Raw genomic sequence first — 15,268 nt, forward strand, 5'->3', positions numbered from 1 at the left:
CCCAGGGGTAAATGGGAGGAAGATGGGAACCCATGGAAGGAGATGAAAGGGTACTTGCAAAGCCTCATCCACCTGGGCATGTGCTATATTGAGCAGAGAGAGTTACAAGCAGAAATAGGGTTAACCATAAGATACTGAAGGGAACAGAAGCATGAGGCCTGAGCAAAGACCATCCTTATCTTTCTTTCCAGGTATCCACAGGTGAGGGGTAGAGAGGCTCTGTTACTATTCAGCTCGTATTCACTACATGGGAGAGAGATACTTCCTGCCTCACTGATGTTTGACTTACTGTGTCAGTGTGACTTGCTTTAGCCAATGGAACATGAGTGGACGAGAGGTGAGCAGGGCTTTAAAAGTATCTGTTTTTCTTGGTCCTTTGCAATCCTGATTTCTGCTATGAGGAGAGTTCTGTCTGGATACCACTGGTCACAGAAAGGTGAGATGCAGAGACCTACACCCAATAGGCAGCCTGAGCAGAACTACCCCAGCTCATCTATAGCTCCAGAGCAAGAAATACATGTTTGTGGTTACAAGTCTCTGAAATCTTGGGTTGTTCATGACTCTTCTGGAGGAAAACCTGACTAGTACAGTGTGACTTGTGGGTCTGACACAGTAAAATGTGCTCTTTTAAGGACGGCACCCATCTAGGGCCTCCTTAACCACTGTTCTCAAATCATAAAAGTACAAATGGGATGAAAAACAATGCCTATTTTAGCCAGTTCAAGAGGAACTTGGTGGCTATACTGGGGTCATTTTCCCAAAGCAAAATAAGCCAAGAGTTATATATTAACTGTCTTAAATATCGATTGTTAGATAAAGCTGCACTCAATCCATCAGAAAGAAAAGGCTAGGGAATTTCACTGGGGCAAAGGGAAGGATATACAAAGTCAGGGATATTGAGATTTTTATTAGTTCAAAGAATTTTTACAAAATTGGCCATGGCAACAGCCAGCCAACAGTTGATGTGAAACTGAGAGGGAAGCACTGAAGGTCTGGATTGGTCAATAGATTCACCCCACCCCATCTTTCTCTGGCCCTTCTTCCAGCAGGGATGCCATTCCAAGATTTGGGACCACAAACAAGGATCTGAAACAAGAGATAAAAGGAGAAATGTCCTGCCAGGTCTTCATGGCATCTACCAAACTGGCCCGTGCTCTGTGGCCTGGGTACAGAAATGTCAGGCCCTGGTCCAGGGAAACCCAAGCCATTCATAGTTCCAGACCCCACACGGACCAAATTGACAGGCAGAGAAAGCTTTTCTCCTGTTTCACTGCTGTCTGCTTTTTGTCTTTCGGCTGATTCTACAATTCACCAGATTATCCCTCCCATGGATAATGGGAAACTCAGCAACTTCAATAATTCTGTTTTTTAAAAAGCTCATGAGACATACAAAAGGGGACCAATTTAGCTATTTCAGAGGTCAGACAAGAAGACCAACTATACTTATCCTTCTTGCTAAGCTGCTGACACTCTAAGAAGGTTACTGAATGAAATTTTCTGAATTTATTTTGTACTCAGCCTTTTGGAAGGAATCTAAATTCGGGAATCAGGGGCATAAGACCAGAGACCTATGTGTGTTCTACTCATTTCTGCAGCTGTGTCCCTTCAGTGACGTAATCCCTAAGCTGGCATCATCTTCTCAAACCTATAGAGGCGAGCCTAAGTGAGTCACCTCATAGATAATGTCTACTTTTTGGAACCCAGCCAAGTCCCAAGAAGACAAGACATAGGAGACCCAGACAGGCAAACCCATTCCATCAGAAAGGGAGCCCACCTTCAGGTCTTGTAGGAAGGAGGTGAGTCCCAGGAGGCAGCTGAGTGGCTGGCTGTGACACAGAGGACAATTCTATGGCAGAGGACAGATAACTCTTGTAACCACCATTCATCATCTGGAAGCCATGAGCCTTTACCCCCTCTATCCCTTCGCCCAGGGAGGAATTCCTCTACTCACAGTGACTTTCCTCCCCTCATTTTCCAGGGCCCCCCTCAAATGTCATCTCCCTGGAGACCTCTGGAACCACTGCCTTGCCTCTAAGAAGGCAGATCCAGGAGCAGCCTTCTTTGTTTAGACCTTTATCATAACATTTTGCATGTGGTGGATTAATAATCTACGTATTTGTTGTATGTTTCACACTGTGAGCTACTGCAAGGCCAAGAACTCTAGCTATTATGCATACATATATCTCCAGGCTCAGAACCAGCTCTGGCACAGATGGACTGTATGCTTAGAAACTATTTTCAAAAATGGTAACCTAGGGATCCCTGGATGGCGCAGCGTGGGATCGAATCCCACGTCAGGCTCCCGGAGCATGGAGCCTGCTTCTCCCTCTGCCTATGTCTCTGCCTCTCTCTCTCTCTCTCTCTCTGTGACTATCATAAAAAAAAAAAAAAAAAAAGGTAACCTACCCTAATTTAGAATGAAATTGGAAATTCTTTGTTTTAAGAAACAAAATAAATGTCCTAAATTATTATATCCACTTTTACTCCACATAGTTCTGGAAATGATTTGGGATAAGAAAAAAATATTTGATTTTTAAAGTAAAAACTCACTAGTTCAGATTGATTGGGAGGTCAGCTTTGATTATCGAAAAGCCAGAATTAGGGGCAGCCCGGGTGGCTCAGGGGTTTAGTGCCACCTTTAGCCCAGGGCCTGATCCTGGAGATCTGGGATCTAGTCCCATGTCGGGCTCCCTGCATGGAGCCTGTTTCTCCCTCTGCCTGTGTCTCTGCCTCTCTCTCTCTCTCATGAATAAATAAATAAAATCTTTATAAAAAATCCAGAATTAGAAAATATAAAGACAACTTTCAAGTACAAATTGTAACTTAAAATAAGCAACAGTATGAAAATGACAATGCTTGGGTACTTGCTTCAAAGAACAGATACAAATAATCTAAAGCAATCTATCAATTGTCCATTTGCATGGATTAAATACATCATAGTCAATCTGGCTTTTGAAATTTGTTTTAAAAATTGTGCTTTTTTTTTCTTTTTGGGGGGTGGGAGGATCTCTTTGGGATTGGATTAATCATAATCTTTGGTTCATGACACTCTTTCATCATTGATCCATACATGGCCTGCTTTCATTGATTTACTTAGTAATTATTTTTAAGATTTATTTATTTATTAAAAAAAAAAGATTTATTTATTTATTTATTCATGATAGAGAGAGAGAGAGAGAGGTAGAGACACAGGCAGAGGGAAAAGCAGGGAATCCAACATGGAACTCGATCCCGGGACTCCAGGATTGCGCCCTGGGCCAAAGGCAGGCGCTAAACTGCCGAGCCACCCAGGGATCCCCTACTTAGTAATTTTTAAATAATCTAATAAGTATTCACAAAACCACTACCCAAAACAAAATGCAGAGAATAACATACATCTTACCATTTGTTACCTCCCAGGGAGCCCATACCCTGCCTCCCCAGACAGAGGAAAGTCCCATCTCAAATCCCATAGCCATCGTCCCCTGCCTGTCCTTTCTATATAAGTTTTATTAGAGCTAGCTATATTCCTAAAAGCATCTTTTTATTTTAGTTGTTTTAATTCTATTAAAAGGACTTTATGCTACTGTTAATATCTGGGGATCTGCTTTTTTCCCATTGATTATATTTCTAAGATTTAGCCACATCTTTGGGTTCACTTTGGCTCATCTTTTTGTTACTTAATATTCCATTTTGGGACTATTACTCATCCACCCTCTCACTGATGGCATGTGAGTTTCCAGCATTTTGTTATGTTTACAGTGCAATTCTGAAATTTCTTGCTCACATACAAGAGCCTCTCTTGGACAGTATACCTCTGATGTATCCTTAGGTCAAAGGCTAAGTGAATATTCAGCTTTAGAAAGTAATGCTAACCTGTCTTCTTCTTCTTTTTTTTTTTTTTAAAGATTTTATTTATTTATTCATGAGAATACACAGAGAAGAGAAAGAGAGAGAGAGGTAGAGACACAGGCAGAGGGAGAAGCAGGCTCCTTGCAGGGAGCCGGACATGAGACTCGATCCCGGGTCTCTAGGATCATGCCCTGGACTGAAGGCAGCGCTAAACCACTGAGCCACCCGGGCTGCCCACTAACCTATCTTCTGATTTGGTTGTTCCTATGTATTCTCTCACCAGCCTCATACAAGCTATCTCATGGACCCATCTCCTCCAGCACTTGGTGCTGTCAGATTGAACAGTTGCCACTTGTTATCAGTCCAGAACTAACTGAAGTCATCAGCATTTACAAATTGGTACAATCTGAATTAATCAGTGAAATCAGAAAATGCACTAGATTAGAAAAATAACTTTCTGTAAAAAATTAAAAATCTAGAAAAGCATCGAAATAAACAAAAATAACAGCTGTAATTTATCAAGGTTTAATATTCATTACAATGAAAGAATATTTCCCCTATTATAAGGGCAGTCTATGATTGCAATTTATTTAAAATCCTTTGGAAGCACTCCTTCCACACTTACTAGTGTTCTCACCGGTCAGCTTAGCAACACCAAAGTGTCACCGCACTGTCCCAGGTGTCCAGGAAACAGCAAGATTCTGGCTAAGTATCAGAATTAAAAACTGAAGATGTGTTTTGAAATTCATAACATCTCCCTTATGGGAGGTTCATGTTCTAATACAGTGGTTTCAATCTACGCCTCTTTTGATCTGGGAGGAAGGAAGGGACTGGAAGTCCTTATTAAACACTTAATAAAAGCAGTTCTTTTATTTTAAATCCATTTTCAGAAACTCCTTTGTAGCACTGCACTTCCTTTCAGCAGCAAGATGCCATTAAGGAAAGCAAAAACGGTCTGTAGAATAACAAGGACACCGCAGCCAGGCTGTGGGTAATTGAATGAAGGTGCTCCCCAAGGCAAGGAGACTCAATTTCTAGGGGCACAGTGTATTTCACATCCACTAGAAAAAGAGAGTCAATAAATCAGCCCAGCATGAACAGAGAGTGTGCTCACAGCACATCTTCTGGTGACTGAAATTCAAATTTATGGGCATTTCACTATGGGCCAGGCACTGTGTTACCAATGAGCATTCAGAGAGGACACAGCATCTGCTTTCCATGGTATCACCATCTGCCTGGGAAGACACTCAAGTCAGGTGATGACGAAATAAGGAAGAACAAAATAAGTGCTATTATTAAGCACCTCAGAGGGGAGGCAAAAACCTGATTTGGACTTGGGTCTCTAGGTGGTCCTGATGGAAACGGTGTGAGACTGGACAATTAGAATATCTGTAGGAAAACTAGGGTAATTCCGTGCAGCAGGGAGAAGTGCTTGCCGTGTGTATTCAGAGTCAGTTGGTTGCTCACTTAAACATTCATTAAGCATATACTATGTTGCAAGATTGCCCCCAAACACTGGGGATGCAGAGGTGAATGAAACCAACAGGTCAGCTTCTGAAAGGCCTTTCTGAGGAATTACCATGGAAGCAGGAGTTTGAAGGATGAGATGGAACCAGCCAACAGCAGTGGGAAGAACTTTACACAGAGAAGGAAGGGCACAAGCAAAACCTTAAGGTAGGACAGCCCTTGGAGAAGCCTTGGTGGTGAAAAGAGGCCGAGGGCTACGTCAAGCTGAAGGACTAGAGGTGTCATTCAAAGGGCAGACAGAGAGATCCCTGGGTGGCTCAGCAGTTTAGCGCCTGCCCTCAGCCCAGGGCGTGATCCTGGAGTCCGGGGATCAGGTCCCATATCGGGCTCCCTGCTTCTCCCTCTGTCTGTGTCTTTGCCTCTCTCTCTGTGTCTCTCATGAATAAATAAATAAAATCTAAAAACAAAACAAAACAAAAACAAAGGGCAGACAGAAGCGAGATTACCAGGGCTTGCAGGCTGCCCTAAGGAATGTGAAATCTAGAAAACATCAGAACCTTTGAAGGGGATCCTTTGTGATGGGGAGAACAAGGAAGCATAGTCCCAAATACATCTATGAGTGAAGGGGGCGGAAGGCAGAGAGAGGAAGCAGCAGTAGTGGTTCAGGATAGAGATGATGGGGGACCTCCACTGTGCTTGTGGTGGTAGAAACAGAGTAGGCAAGTTCCAATGCATTTTTTTAAAGATCTTATTTATTTATTTATTTATTTGAGAAAGAGACAGAGACAGAGGGAGACAGAGAGAGAGAGAGAGAGAGAAAGAGAGAGAGAAAGAATGAGTGGGGGGGGGGGGTAGAGGGAGAGGGAGAAGCTGGCTCCCACTGAGCAGGGAACCCAACGTGGGGCTCGATCCCAGGACCCTGAGGTCATGACCTGAGTTGAGGGCAGATACTTAACCAATAAGCCACCCAGAAACCCTTCAAATATATTTTTTATACCTTTTTTATTGTGGTAAAAAACATACTTTCATACTGTTTTCCATAGTGGCTACATCATCTTACATTCCCACCAACAGAACACAAGAGTTCTGACTTCACATCTTTGCCAACACTTGTTATTTCCTGTTTATTTTTTTAAAGTGGCCATCTCTTTTTTTTTTTAAGATTTTTATTTATTTATTCACGAGAGACATGCAGAGAGAGGCAGAGACACAGGCAGAGGAAGAAAACAGGTTTCTGGCAAAGAGCCCAATGTGGGACTCAATCCTGGGACACCAGGATCACGCCCTGAGCTGAAGGTAGATGCTCAACCACTGAGCCACCCAGGTGTCCTGATAGTGGCCATCTTAACAGGTGTAAGGGGATATGAATCTCATTGTGGTTTTGATTTGCATTTCCCTGATGATTAGTGATGTTGAGCATCTTCTCAGGTGCTTGTTGGCCATCTGTTTATCTTCTCTGGAGAATGTCTACTCAAGTCCTTTGTCCATTTTCAAATCAAATTGTTTTTGTTGTTGTTGTTAGGTTGTAGGGGTTCTTTACATATTCTAAATAGTAACTCCTTATCAGATATATGGTTCGAAAATATTTTATCCTATACCATAGGTTGTCTTTTCACTCTGTTGATTATTTCCTTTGCTGTGCAGAAGTCTAAAGTTGATATAATCCCACTTGTGTAATTTTCATTTTTGTTATCTGTGTTGTCATACCCAGGAAATCCCTGCCAAATTCAGTGCTATGAAGCTTTTCCTAGTTGTTTTATACTTTTAGGTCTTATGTTTTAGGTTTTTAATTTATTTTGAGTTAACTTTTTTTTTAAGATTTTATTTATTTATTCATGAGACACACACACACACAGAGAAAGAGAGAGAGAGAGAGAGAGAGAGAGAGAGGCAGAGACACAGGCAGAGGGAGAAGCAGGATCCATGCAGGGAGCCTGACGTAGGACTCGATCCCAGGTCTCCAGGATCACGGCCTGGGCTGAAGGCGATGCTAAACCGCTGAGCCACCCGGGCTGCCCTTGAGTTAACTTTTATATATGGTGTATGACAAGGGTTTAACTTCATTCTTTGGCATGTGGACATCCAGTTTTTACAGCACCATTTGTTGAAGAGACTATCCTTTTCCCTAATATGTAGTCTTGGTACTCCTGTCAAAGATCATTTGACCTATATGTCAGGGCTTATTTCTTGTATATTTTATTTCATTAACCTGTGTGTCTCTGTTTTTATGCTAGTACTTTGCCATTTTGATTACTATACCATTGTGATGTTTTAAAATTAGGAAGTGTGTGGCCTTTGCTTTGTTTTGATTCCACAAAATTGCTTCAGTTTTTTTGGGGGTCCTTTGAGATTCCACATGAATTTTGGAATATTTTTTTCTATTTTTGTAAAAAATACCATCAGAATTTTGATAGGGATTATATTGAATCTATAGATTCCTTTGGTAGTATGGACATTTTAACAATATTAATTCTTCCAATCCATGAACATGGGATGTCTTTCCATTTATTTTTTTCTCTAATTTCTTTCAGCAATGTTTTTCAGTTTTCAGTATAAAGTCTTTCACCTCCTGAGTTAAATTTATTCCTAAGTATTTCTCTTTTTTTTAAGATTTTAATTCATTTATTCATGAGAGACAGAGAGAGAGAGACAGAGAGAGAGAGAGAGGCAGAGACACAGGCAGAGGGAGAAGCAGGCTCCATACAGGGACCCCCACGTGGGACTTGATCCCAGGTCTCCAGGATCACACCCTTGGATGAAGGTGGCGCTAAACCGCTGAGCCATGGGGGCTGCCCTATTCCTAAGTATTTCATTCTTTTTGATGCTATTATAAATGGGGTTTGTTTTCTTAATTTCCCTCTCGAATTATTCATTATAGTACATAGATATGCAACTGATTTTTGAGTCCTGATTTTGCATCCTACAACCCTGTTAAATATGTTTAATAGTTTTTTTGTTTGTTTTTTTATTAGTTCTAACAGGGTTTTTGGTATAATGTTTAGGGTTTTCTACATATAATATCATGTCACTTGTGAACAGACATAATTTTACTTCTTCTTTGCAATTTGGAGGACTTCTATTTTATTTTTCTTGCCTAATTACTCTGGTTAGGACTTCCAGTACTATGTTGAATAGAAGTGACAAGAGAGGGTATCCTTGCCTTGTTCTTGATCTTGGAAGGAATTATTTCAGTTTTCATCATTGAGTATGATATTAGCTGTAAGTTTTTCATACATGGCCATTTTTATGTGAAGTAATTTCCTTCTTTTCCCAGCTTGTTGAGTGCTTTCTTTTTTAATCATGAAAGAATATTAAACTTTGTCAAATGTCTTTTCTGCATCTATTGAGATGATCATGTGGTTTTTGTTCTTCATTCTGTTAATGTGGTGTATATTACAATGACTAATTGAGGAGGGAAATGGGGAAACTCAAGAGTAGGGATTTAGAGATTTTAGACTAGAGATTCCTTGAAGATTCTCATGCAGGGATGTTTGGTGGGCAGCTGCACCTACAGATTCAGAGGTTAGAGATACCTGAGCTAGAGAGGGGAAGAAGGCACAGGGTACATTTAGAGAAAAGAAAAGAAGGTATGGTAGCTGGAGCATGGTATTTGCCAAGAGGCAAGATGAAAAATAAACCCAGAATGCCTTCCTAGAGCTAAGCTAGATCATGGTACAAAGCTCCAAAACTTGGATTTTATTCTATGTAAGCTGATTACAGAAAGCTTTCTTTTTTTCCTTTTGAGTGACAGAGTTGTTAATTCATGGCTTTATTTCTAATTTAAAAAGTAACATGTGTCCATTGTGAAAACACTGAAAATAAGGAACAGTATAAAGAATAAAATACCACAAATCTATAATTCCACCATCCACCTATAATTACCACTAACACTACAGCTTATTTCCTTCTAAGGATTTTTTCTTACGTTTCATACCCATATTTTGTATATATTATAAAATTTAAGTTATACTATTTAAAGTAATTCTATATCCTATTTTTTCGCTTAATATTTTACCGTAAATATTTGGCTATGTGATTAAAAATTCTCTATAAACATAATTTTAATTACAATGTAATATTATATTGGATAGATATAAAATAATTTGACATTCAATTATTGTGGACATTTAGGTTTTTATAATTTTCTATAATGAGGTGCCTGGGTGGCTCAGTCAGTTAAGCATCTGACTCCTGTTTTCAGTTCAGGTCATCATCTCAGGGTCATGAGTCTAACCCCTGCATCGGGTTCCACCCTGAGCATGAAGCCTGTTTAAGATTCTCTCTCCCTCTGCCTCTCCCTCCCCACTCACACACTCTCTCTCTCTAATAAATATATAAATACATGATTTTTTTCTATAATATATAGATTTATTATAAATATTCCTCTTTACCATATTTCCAAAATGAGAATTTGGGGGCCAAAGGGCATGAACATTTAATGATTTTTTATACTACCGGCAGATTAATTTTAGAAAGGCTAGACTAATTTATATCCCTACTGTATGAGACTGCTTATCCACTGCATCTTTACTATTATTAAGCATTATAGCTTTAAAAATATTTTAAAATTTTATAGATGAACAATAATTTATCTGTCACTGAAATTTTCATACGGTTTTCATGAAACTGTGAGGCAGAAACCAGAGTCTCACAAAACTCCATTCTAGTAAATTCAAACCATGTCATTGAAGTATTCCATTTTGAGGTTAAGCTCACAAAATATGAACAAATTTCTAATAAGACTAATCCAAAGCAGCAGAAAAGACCTTATTTCTGGCAGCCTAAACTGGGTATCAAAGCTATCAGGGGCAGCTCAACAAAGTCATACTAAGCATCAAGCCACCCAACATCCTACAGAGATCCCTAAGAACTCATCCCTAAGGACTCACCCTACCTTGTTAGCTTTCTATATAGAGTAGAGAGGAAAAGATTAATGTGGGGAATTAATCAAGTTACAGTCTCCTTCTCTCCCTACCATTGATGAAGAGCTGAACTATAACCCAAAGCCATTTTTTCATTTCAAAAGTCACCTGGAAGCAAAATTACTCAATCTCCAGTATCATACAAAATAACTGCTTAGGCACAAGTGTTTAGAGTTAAACATAGTGGCCAATGGAGGGTGGGGAAAGACACTGGGAAGAGTCAAAGGGTAGTCCCCTTCCTTCTGATGATGAATCCTAATCTAGATACAATGAGAATTGGGATCAAATAAAATCTATATTTTCATGCAGGCTGAGCCCTATCAGGGTTGGTTTGCCCTGAGATGATGCAGGTGTGGCCACCACAGTGCTGTAACAGAGGCAACAGACAAAAACTACCTCTGCATGCACAGAGGTTTCAAATGGGAGGCATTGCATGCTTGTGTCCCTTCATGATCTCATCTCAGAGAAAGCTCTGGACTGTGGTCCTACAAGTTTGAAAATTTGATGTTAATGTGCTCCAAGAGGCTTTGCCTTGAGAGCCCACATTTGTTAAACAAGAAGAGTTGCACAGACCAGAAGGCCAGTTTATTTTGCACATTGTCTATTTGCATGTAGACTTACATGAGAAACCATATAATAATCAGGTTTGACAAGAAGCACAGGACCTGAACAAGGGAAGGCAGGGAGATACCTGAGAGGTCTTCTCCACCCGAGTTACTGAAAGCCTTCGTGCAACTGCCTAAGGTGGCCTTCATCTTTTCTATTTCTCCTCCTCCTTCAGAGCTCAGCTCAAATATCCTCTCCCCAAGGAAGCTTCCCCAACTCCCCAGATAGGTTCCTTACTTACACATTTTTATCCACCCTGCATTTTCCTTTAAGCGTTACGGCAATTTTAATTAAAAGATTGTATATGCTCTGTTGTTTCTAATATTTCAGGTCCCTGGTAATAGGAGCCATGTCTGCCTTACTCACCACCTCACTCCCGATCTCTGGTGTACCTAGTATACAGCAGGTGTCCCAATATTTGTGGAAAGGAGGGAAAACGGGAAAGATAAGAGAACATGAAGACTGCAGGTCTACTGTGGGAACAGCCTTCAAATAGGACTTCAAGTCCCTTAGCCAAGACTCTATCTCCCTTTGACAGTGTCAGAAATGAGCACTGCCCAAATCTGCCCTCCTCTCCTTCATTTTCTGTTTCTATGGCTGGCCAACCATCTTCTTTAACACTCAATTTGGATATGCAATAACTTTGGTCAGGTTACATTGGAATCAGACTGAGGTACCACTCTGTCTGCTGAAGCAGCTTTGCACACCCCTGGCCTAACCTATTTTATGGTCATGTATAATTACATTTCAGAGAATAGCCTTACTTCCAAGTTCTTGGGGTTACCAAACTGTCAAGCCCCTGTAATCACCACACTGCTACCCAGGGAAAAGGGAAGAGATGCTCCAGGATGCACTGTAGCCATAGAAGAAATAAGACAACAATGTGTGCATGTGGCTGAAGCCTGTTCATACTTCATACACACAGAAGCTGGAGATGACATTCTTACATGCTTTGGCTATTTTCTCAAATATGATATTAATTTTGATAATTAAGAACAGAACAAGCAGTGGCCTGGGAGTCTGGGTGAGATCTCTATTGTTGTGATCCTAGCTCTGACACTAACTTGGCTGTCAGCAGTCTTATTCCATGCTGGCTTTTGCTAAATAAAGGAGTTCGGCCAGAAGACCCAACAGCACCATCCACCTTTGACATTACATTATCAAGGCTCATCTAAGAACTTGTCCCCAACTTCATAAGCACCCCAAAGATCAATCCAGCTGCTAGCAATGACCAACACATACTTGGGAGTCTGGGATAAGCATCTCCAAAGAATTATGGTGATATCTTAGGATTTCCATGATTGCAAATGAAATCATTCAAGAGACAAGCAGATGTCCCTGGAACCTGACACAGCTAACACACAGACCTTCTCGACACTTGTTAAAGCACAGGATGGATGACTGAGATGTCTGAAAATCTGGCTACCACCCTGCTCCACGGCACCCTCTTCTTTTGATTTTCCCCAGCAGCAGGGTGCTTGTGGAAATTATTTTCTGTATGTAAAACAGTCAATCGTGATAAAACATTTCCATAAGCATATAACTTTTACAATCTTTGCAGAAAGTACTTCCCTTCTCTATTTTCCATACTGGGAGTTCAACTGTCTTCACCTCAGCCCCGCAATGCACAGATCCTGTCACCAGTGTTAAATTACTCTCTCAAACAGGCATTTGACTGTAGTATAAGCAAATTCATTATTAATTGGTTTATAACTCAAAAATAACCTCAGTTTTAATTAGCTGGTATGTTAAATTCAAAGTCATGCTTAGGTTTAAACATTCTACAAACAAACCCTCCTCAGAAAATGTGCATCTCTGAGGAGACCTTTACCTATCTGAAGGGAAATTACCAAAAAGAATAAAGACAGCCCAGTAAGGGGTCTGCGCTCCAGAGACACATATTGTTTCTCCTGAAGCAACTTGAACAGACTATGCACTAAAGTGAGAACTCCAAAAGATTTCTTCCATTTAGCTCAAATAGGATGTTTACAAAAGAAAGAAAGAAAAAAACCCTAACAACCCTGAGACTGTATCTGAATGTGGGACTAGGAACATTGTACTACTTGCCTCGAGTAGTAAGACTCCACCCCCAGGGCCTCTCTCACACTGGCGATGTGCTGCTCCAGGGCCGAGCTGGTGGATGTTGGAAGAGCCGCGCTGCTGCCAGCCTGGAAGTCACTGGAGTTTTCCACTGTGCTATCACCCAGGTAATGTTCATGAAACTTCAGAATTCCTGAAACAAGAAAGGCACAGCCAGTATTATGCAACATCGAGGTTGTGGGAGGGAGAGCTGAAGGCAAGAGGATAGCCCTCTTTGGCATCCAAACCATGTGAAGAAATCCTGAAATCTGATGTCTCAAGAGAGCTTTCCAGAGTTTGGTCAGTACCCATTTCCACAGCTTTTGTTATCAGGTCTGGTGCTTTAAACTAGGAATTCAAGATAAGGCTCCTGATTCTGACAATATATTTAGAAGTTCATGGAATGATGACTACTTCATATGTATTTCCAAACAGATGCTTCTCAGCAGCACCAACTAGGGAAAGTTTTCTTTCCCGAATAGTGCATGAGCGTGCCAAGGTATATTCTCCCCAGAAACTGAAATCCTGAACAAAAATATAACTAGCCAAGCAGAAACTGTGTTACTCAAAGACCTTTCATTTCTCAAAAGCAAGTCAAAACAAATACACTGTAGTACAAAGGCCAGATAAAAATATTTTAAGCCATTTTTAAATAAGACTAACTGGTCAACCATCATTAATGGATTAAAGGAGCAAAAAATTATGGCTGCATGAAACTGAAGCAATCCATAGCAGTTTTCTGGCAATAAACATAGGACATATTCTCAAATGGTAATGAGGTGTGTCAGCCCTGGAAAACGCTGGTCCTCTCTGATTGGATTAGAGCCCCAGTAAAAGCTTCAGAGTCTCATTAAGAGCAAAGAGGACGAAAAAGAGAAACAATGGGAGCCTCATTATACATGGCTCATTATGACAGGGGTTTGGACATACCACCTGTCAAATCATGTCCCCCAAACATAACGATGACAGAGAGAAAGAGCTTGATACCTCCATCATCAGCCATGTCCTCCTAGGTATCAGTGTCCCTCTGGGGGACTGGCATACACAGGGCTTCATTCCATTGTAGCTGACACTCACACCAAGTCACCATGAATATCACAACTCAAACCTTCAGCATAAAAAGGTCAGAGGTAAGACTGTTCTTTGTGGGAAACCCATAAAAAACATGGAATTAAGAGGAAAAGATTATAAAAAATAATGCCGAGGCATAGAATGTAGAGGCACGAGTGCTCATAACCTAAGAGGCATCTGAGAATTGTCACCCAGCCATCATTTTTTTTTAAATCAAAGGGACAGAAACACAATCAAGAAAATCTTGTCAAAAAAAAAAAAAAAAAAAGATAGAAAAAAAAAAAGAAAGAAAGAAAATCTTGTCAATTCTCCTGGCAGTTGAACTTTCTGAAATTGGCTTACAGATATTCAAGAAGCCCATTCTTCAAGATTCCCAATTATAAGATCCCCTTCCCCAGTCAATAAACTCTAATTGGATCTGGTGTGTCTCCAACACGGTAAAACCATCAGCATTTTATTATGCAAAAAATATGGCCCTAACAGCTAATTAGTGGTTCTGTATTTAGTGAAACAGTTACAGCCTGAACATTTAATGCTGATTTAATCAAAGGGGATTTTTACTTCGGAAATAGATTTACACAGAACTGGTTAAAATGGGTTCTGCTAAACTCAGAAATTTCAAGCATAAGACTTCATTTATATAGTGTGGATACAAGCTGCCATTATCATTTTAGTCTAACTTTACCATGACAAAGGGTCACAATTATTAAATCATATCTAGAAAGAACTCGTTAGGACTTACAGTCATCACTTTATTAGCTAATGAACAACAGCTGCCTAAAAAACAGGGCTGCTGGTGAAATTCATCCTCCTGCTCTTCATGCTCCTTGATAAATGCTTCCACATTCACTAGTGAGGAGCAGTGATTTCTTGGAGGAATGAGAAAGCTCGGCTGTCTTATTAATTGAATGCCCCACCACGGAACCACAATGGCTGAGGTTTTGCTGAAAGTCAACATCAGCTCCTTCGTCTGATCTATGGTAATACACCTCTTCTACCTCTATTCATTAGACTTTCAGTCTAGTGTCTTAATTGCCCAGTTCCCATAGAAAGAGATCTTACCTGCCCCAGGAGCAAGCAGCCAGCTATACAGGTAGCCTGCAGCCAGGGAATAGTAAAGCACTAGTCCCCTCTGGCCATTAACTACCTCTAAGATCTGATCAATAGTGACTGGGGAGTAGGGGTCGGAGTCCTGTTGTCCTGTTTGTCGTTCTACCAGTAGATCAGCAAATGCCCTCGTCCGTCCTCTTTCTGCCACAGCCAGGGCTTCATCATGATGGCCTAGGACACAA

The 15,268-nt window shown here is 40.6% G+C and overlaps 1 protein-coding gene across 3 annotated transcripts in view; it reads right to left on the minus strand.

The window, feature by feature from the left end:
* TTC28 (tetratricopeptide repeat domain 28) overlaps window positions 1-15,268 on the minus strand; it is a 616,681-nt gene that overhangs the window by 90,641 nt on the left and 510,772 nt on the right. For all 3 annotated transcript variants that reach the window (XM_072723128.1, XM_072723127.1, XM_072723129.1), the window contains 2 exons: window positions 15,039-15,257; window positions 12,894-13,059 (listed from right to left, as the gene is read on the minus strand). In XM_072723128.1, coding sequence (XP_072579229.1) covers window positions 12,894-13,059; window positions 15,039-15,257 — 385 coding nt within the window. The remainder of the gene's footprint in view (window positions 1-12,893; window positions 13,060-15,038; window positions 15,258-15,268) is intronic.

This window comes from Vulpes vulpes, chromosome 10, assembly GCF_048418805.1.
Source record: "Vulpes vulpes isolate BD-2025 chromosome 10, VulVul3, whole genome shotgun sequence".
Classification (NCBI taxonomy): domain Eukaryota; kingdom Metazoa; phylum Chordata; class Mammalia; order Carnivora; family Canidae; genus Vulpes; species Vulpes vulpes.